Source organism: Nerophis ophidion, linkage group LG02 (genome assembly GCF_033978795.1).
Source record: "Nerophis ophidion isolate RoL-2023_Sa linkage group LG02, RoL_Noph_v1.0, whole genome shotgun sequence".
In the NCBI taxonomy this organism is placed as follows: Eukaryota; Metazoa; Chordata; class Actinopteri; order Syngnathiformes; family Syngnathidae; genus Nerophis; species Nerophis ophidion.
Window position 1 is genome coordinate 13,764,754 of NC_084612.1, and position 6,000 is coordinate 13,770,753.

Here is a 6,000-nt window from a genome sequence, read left to right on the forward strand (position 1 = left end):
CGGTCCGAATCGCTCTAGCTGGTGGTGGCTATGATTGTAAAACAATGTGAGGATGTGAGGAGCCCTGAAACCAGTGACGTCACGCGCACATGGTCCGCTACTTCCAGTAAAGGCAAAGCTTTTTTATTAGCGACCATAAGTTGCGAACTTTATCGTGGATGTTCTCTACTAAATCCTTTCAGCAAAAATATGGCAATATCGCGAAATGATCAAGTATGACACATAGAATGGACCTGCTATCCCCGTTTGAATAAGAAAATCTCATTTCAGTAGGCCTTTAAGAGGATTTGCACGGCAAAAGCTGTGGATTTCTCCCATGTGGCCCATGAAGTAGACAAAAAACAGATAGGAATGTACAGATTATTGATATTAATAATAAAACGTGGTAAAATTCCTGATGGCTAAGATACCCGTTTCAAATAATAACTTTTGTAATGATTGATTGATTGCTACACTTAAGAATATATATATATACAGCCGAGATCAAAAATTGACATACACTTGTAAAGAACATAATGTCATGGCTGTCTTGAGTTTCCAATAATTTACATGACATCACATGGACAAAGATAAGACCTTCTGCAGGAGGGTTCTGTGGTCAGGTGAGTCAGGTTCAAACACCAATGACATCTATTAAACAGACGAGAAACAAGGAATCATGCAGAGACAGAGTTCAATTTTGCTCAGTTTAGGAGACACATTATTTGGGCTGTACTCTAGTTACAGATCCAAACTACGCTCCCAAAGTCCAGCCCACGTGCTTCCTCCATTTATCTGGGAGGTCCCTGGTTACATCACTGAAGCTGTCGCTGAGGGAAGGGGGTAATCTCGACAGCTCCAGTTAGACACAATATATGATTATACTAAAATGCAAATGTGCTGACAGTCGTGATATCGCTCTCTTTCTGCTTTGTCTGCGTCACGGCAGTGTTCGGCCTTGGCAGTCAGCAGGCCGTTCCTGGACACAGACACTGATGCGAGACGACTTCCAATCTTTCGATTTGCAAGTCGTCTCTTTGCACGGATAAAAACGTACTACTTCAACACAATTGATAATAACTATAGCAACGACCCTTAAGCATAAAAGTTGTGTGATAATTTATACATAATTATTCTGACAAGAGGGCTTCCCGGTGGAAGAGGGGTTAGTGCGTCTGCCTCACAATACGAAGGTCCTGCAGTCCTGGGTTCAAATCCAGGCTCGGGATCTTTCTGTGTGGAGTTTGCATGTTCTCCCCGTGAATGCGTGGGTTCCCTCCGGGTACTCTGGCTTCCTCCCACCTCCAAAGACATGCACCTGGGCATAGGCTGATTGGCAACACTAAATTGGCCCTAGTGTGTGAATGTGAGTGTGAGTGTTGTCTGTCTATCTGTGTTGGCCCTGCGATGAGGTGGCGACTTGTCCAGGGTGTACCCCGCCTTCCGCCCGATTGTAGCTGAGATAGGCGCCAGCGCCCCCCGCGACCCCGAAAGGGAATAAGCGGTAGCAAATGGATGGATGGATATTCTGACAAGATGAAACAGAAATTGAGCTGTTTGGCCACAGAAAAGGTGAGGCCTTTAATCCCAGGAACACCATACCTACCGTCAAGCATGGTGGAGGTAGTATTACGCTCTGGGCGTATTTTGCTGCCAATTGAACTGGTGCTTTATTAGGACAATGAAAAAGGAGGGTTACCTCCAAATTCTTTAGGACGACCTCAAATCATCAGCCCGGAGGTTGGGTCTTGGGCACAGTTGGGTGTTCCAATAGGACAATGACCCCAAACAAACGTCAAAAGTGGTCAAGGAATGGCTAAATCAAGCTACAATTAAGGTTTTAGAATGAGCTTCCCAAAGTCCTGACTTAAACGTGTGGACAATGCTGAAAAAACAAGTCTGTGTCAAAAAACCAACAAATTTAGATGAACCGCACCAATTTTGTCAAGAGGAGTGGGCAAAAATTCAACCAGAAGCTTGTGGATGGCTACCAAAAGCACCTTATTGCAGTGAAACTTGCCAAGGGACATGAAACCAAATATCAACATTGCTGTATGTATACTTTTGACCCAGCAGATTTTGTCACATTTTCGGTAGACCCATGATAAATTCATAGAAGAACCAAACTTCATGAATGTTTTTGTGACAAAAAAGTATATGCTCCAATCACTCTATCACAAAAAAATAAGGGTTGTAGAAATTATTGGAAATTCAAGACAGCTTATTATGTTCTTTACAAGTGTATGTAAACTTTTGATTGCGAATATATATACAGTAACAGGAAGTAAACCCACCTGACATCACATTAACCGGAAGTGATGTAGACAACACCTGTTTAATTTTTTTTTTTACAAATTAAAACAAAACAAGTCAAACATATTTAAACACTCAAATTAATAAACTTACAAAACCCTCATTGTACAAACTTGAGAGTGGAGAAAACATGCTTTGGAGTAAGAACTCAGAGTACCAAGGTTTCATATACCCATTGTGTGCCCGGAAGCAGATCCATAGTTGATCAATTTCTGGCGCTCAAGTGCTATTTTGTGTGCTTTTTAAATGTTTTCTTAGACTTTCTAGTGTTGCTAGCTAAATTAGAGTCCAAAAAAAAAACAATGAACAAGCAATCAATGGGTGTTGTGAAACATTCACAATGTTGTCAAAGCGTCCTGCCCTTCCTGCCACTTTTTTCTCAGACAAAGATTAACCGACAAGATAAAGTAGATTTTTTTCCCCCCCATTCATTGTAGCTAGCCGGCTATTAAAGGGGAACTGCACTTTTTGAGGAATTTTGACAATGGAAGTTTTTGGGGTTTTTTTGCATTCTAAACATTAAATACATGTGATGCTTACAATTGAGCTTATGGGAGCCGTGCAATTCTGCCTGTAAAGCCCTTAAAACACATCCAAACACCTTTATTGAAGTTGTATACACATGATGTAGGTATATATGTAATGTAGCAACGGGCACATTTATAATAATATTTAATATATACGTATTTGATAATTCTAAGTATACACTGTGCATTGATTTAAAAAAAAAACGCATCACACTTGTTTGTATTTCTTCATCACTGATTATTTACTCACTGCAGACTTCATGAATGACAAGAAACATAAATGATAAATGGGTTGTACTTGTATAGCGCTTTTCTACCTTCAAGGTACTCAAAGCGCTTTGACACTACTTCCACATTTACCCATTCACACACACATTCACACACTGATGGAGGGAGCTGCCATGCAAGGCGCTAACCAGCACCCATCAGGAGCAAGGGTGAAGTGTCTTGCTTAGGACACAACGGACGTGACGAGGTTGGTACTAGGTAGGGATTGAACCAGGGACCCTCGGGTTGCGCACGGCCACTCTCCCACTGCGCCACGCCGTCATGATAAAACATCACTTACCGTGCAATGTCTGTTGGCATCAGGATGCTGACTTTTTAGGATATTCATAAATTACTATTTGGTACTAATAATCCTAACAAAGAAATGGGTTGGGGGCCGAGGCGTGGGACTTAGCGTATTATCCTGTCATCTTTGCCAGTTTCGGAATTTCAGAGTTGTACCAACTTGTCGGAATACCTACTCAGACTTCTTCTATCCAGGTGAGAGGTATGATTCATGATCTACAATAAACTTAAACGGAGCAAAGAAGCGAAGAAACAGCAGACCACTCGATGATTTGTCTGCGATAAGCACTTTTAATAACAATATTACTAATACTTGGTTAATATTCAAATCACGAAATGTAAATGGAGTATTGTTGGCATGCAGTTTTTGAATGGTTATTTATTGGATTTTATGGGTGAAACAGAGGCGTTCCCATTGGACTTTTATTTACAAGTTAGAATGCATAAAAATAAATCATCTGTCGTTATGTCTCTTATAATGGTTGTTAACGATAGGCAAAATTCCCCAAAAAGTGCAGTTCCCCTTTAAGGTTAAGGAGTTTTGTGATTTCGAACTGTGAGTGCACCTCAGGGCTAGTGACAGTGTGTGTGCGTGTTGGCAGGGTGGCTGAAAAATTAGGACAGTCCAGCTCAGTGTTTTTTATGGTTTGTTATTAAATAGAAAGTTGATCCATCACCCCCTTCCGTGTATAGTGCTTTATATTGTGTTCAAAATGTGCAAACTTTTACTAAAATATGGACTTGTGTCGAGACTTGAACACTTTGTTCAAATTTACATAGCTTCTTATGAGACAATTTGCTTCAATATGCGAACATTTCGATTTACAAACCCTGTTCAAGAACCAATTAGGTTGGTAAATAGAGGTTCCACTGTAAGAATATGGCTCATAAGAGGCCAGGACAATATTTAAATTTTCTTACGCCAATGGAAGTATATTGTTTGTCTGTTTCTTGATGTACCCCGCCTTCCGCCCGATTGTAGCTGAGATAGGCGCCAGCGCCCCCCGCGACCCCGAAAGGGAATAAGCGGTAGAAAATGGATGGATGGATGTTTCTTGATGTATTTATTTTTGAATAACACTTGGTTAAAAGATGTATTGTTTCTCAGTACTTTTTGAGCAAACATCCATCCATCCATCCATTTTGTACCGGTGGGCGAAAGGCGGGGTACACCCTGGACAAGTCGCCACCTCAATACCGTGATAATAATATTATAATATGGCCATTTTGTCAGCACTTTATGTCGACAGATTGGATATACAGTAGATTGTAAGCGAGTAACACCCATGGTGAATTAAAAAAACAACACCCGCCATAAATCATAACTACCGTAAAAAAAACTTAATTGGATTCCCAATATTTTCAGTGGTTCGCATTAACTCATCCTATAGCTGACCCTCATTGTATTGTTTAATGTGGGCAGTGTTTGTTTCATATATATTTTTTTAACAATAAGAAAAGTTTCCATTAATACTTTGGACACCCTGGCTTGGTAATACTTTATTCATATTGTCTCTGTTAGTTATTTTAAAACTATTTGTGGAATAGTAAAAATAGTAGGACCCATGGGCTACATGAGTTTGCAACTTAATAACTTTTATTTTTAGTAAATAAGTTGATGACGTATTCTGGTTGCTATAACAACAACACAATGCAAATAGTTCATGCAAATAACTGGTGCATGCATAAATAAGTCTAATTTAGATTAAAAAAGTACAGCATTGAGGCGACCTACCGTGGATTAAAGCCATCATATAAGCGATGATGCAGAGAGGAGGCATCATTTTTTCCCCGCTACCATGGATGTGCTCAACGGGGACAAGTGAGCTGGTGCAGCCTCAAAGCAGCGCTTCTCTGGCGGTGTAAGCCCGAGCTGACGCGCCCAGGCGCGGAGCCAGTCTGGATCATCCGCCACCAAAATATATAATTTTCCCCCTAAATGTCACCATCGGCTCCATTGTGGTGTAACTTTGCCAAAACAATCAAAAAAAGTCTCGTCCTGACGTTTTCGTTTTTGTTCAGTCATTCATCCATGCACCCATCCAGAAGGGGCACACTCTTCAGAAGACGTGTCCGCTCATGAGGCGTCGAAGGCGGCGAGTGAGCGACAAGACCAGCCCCGTTTCTATTAAGGCTGGAGCTCGTGAAGACCATGAGTCATTCATTACACAGTCAAACATTTGGGCTCAGCAAGCACCTTTTTCATGCATACATCCACTGTGAGATCCAATTAATAGTTGGGCTTGCAACAGTTTTATAGTTTTAGACAACTTTTTTGATTAAAAATTAAAAACAGTTATAGTCATACTTCAGTAGCATTTGTGATTTTTAATTCCCCAAAACGCATAAAAGAAACCATGTCCCTAAAACAGGGGTGGCGGATCAGGCCCGTGAACAGGTTTTATCCGGCCGTGCCAAAGTACAAACCCTGTTTCCATATAAGTTGGGAAATTGTGTTAGATGTAAATATAAACGGAATACAATGATTTGCAATTCCTTTTCAACCCCTATTCAATTGAATGCTCTACAAAGACAAGATATTTGATGATCAAACTCATAAACTTGATTTTTTTTTGCAAATAATAATTAACTTAGAATTTCATGGCTG

General features: G+C 40.5%; 1 protein-coding gene across 1 annotated transcript in view; it reads right to left on the reverse strand.

The window, feature by feature from the left end:
- The window catches only part of chrnb4 (cholinergic receptor, nicotinic, beta 4 (neuronal)), a 28,727-nt gene extending 23,248 nt beyond the window's left edge, over positions 1–5,479 (reverse strand). The window contains exon 1 of the mRNA XM_061877804.1: positions 5,128–5,479. Coding sequence (XP_061733788.1) covers positions 5,128–5,176 — 49 coding nt within the window. The 5' untranslated portion in view covers positions 5,177–5,479. The remainder of the gene's footprint in view (positions 1–5,127) is intronic.
- Between the last annotated feature and the right edge of the window lie 521 nt (positions 5,480–6,000).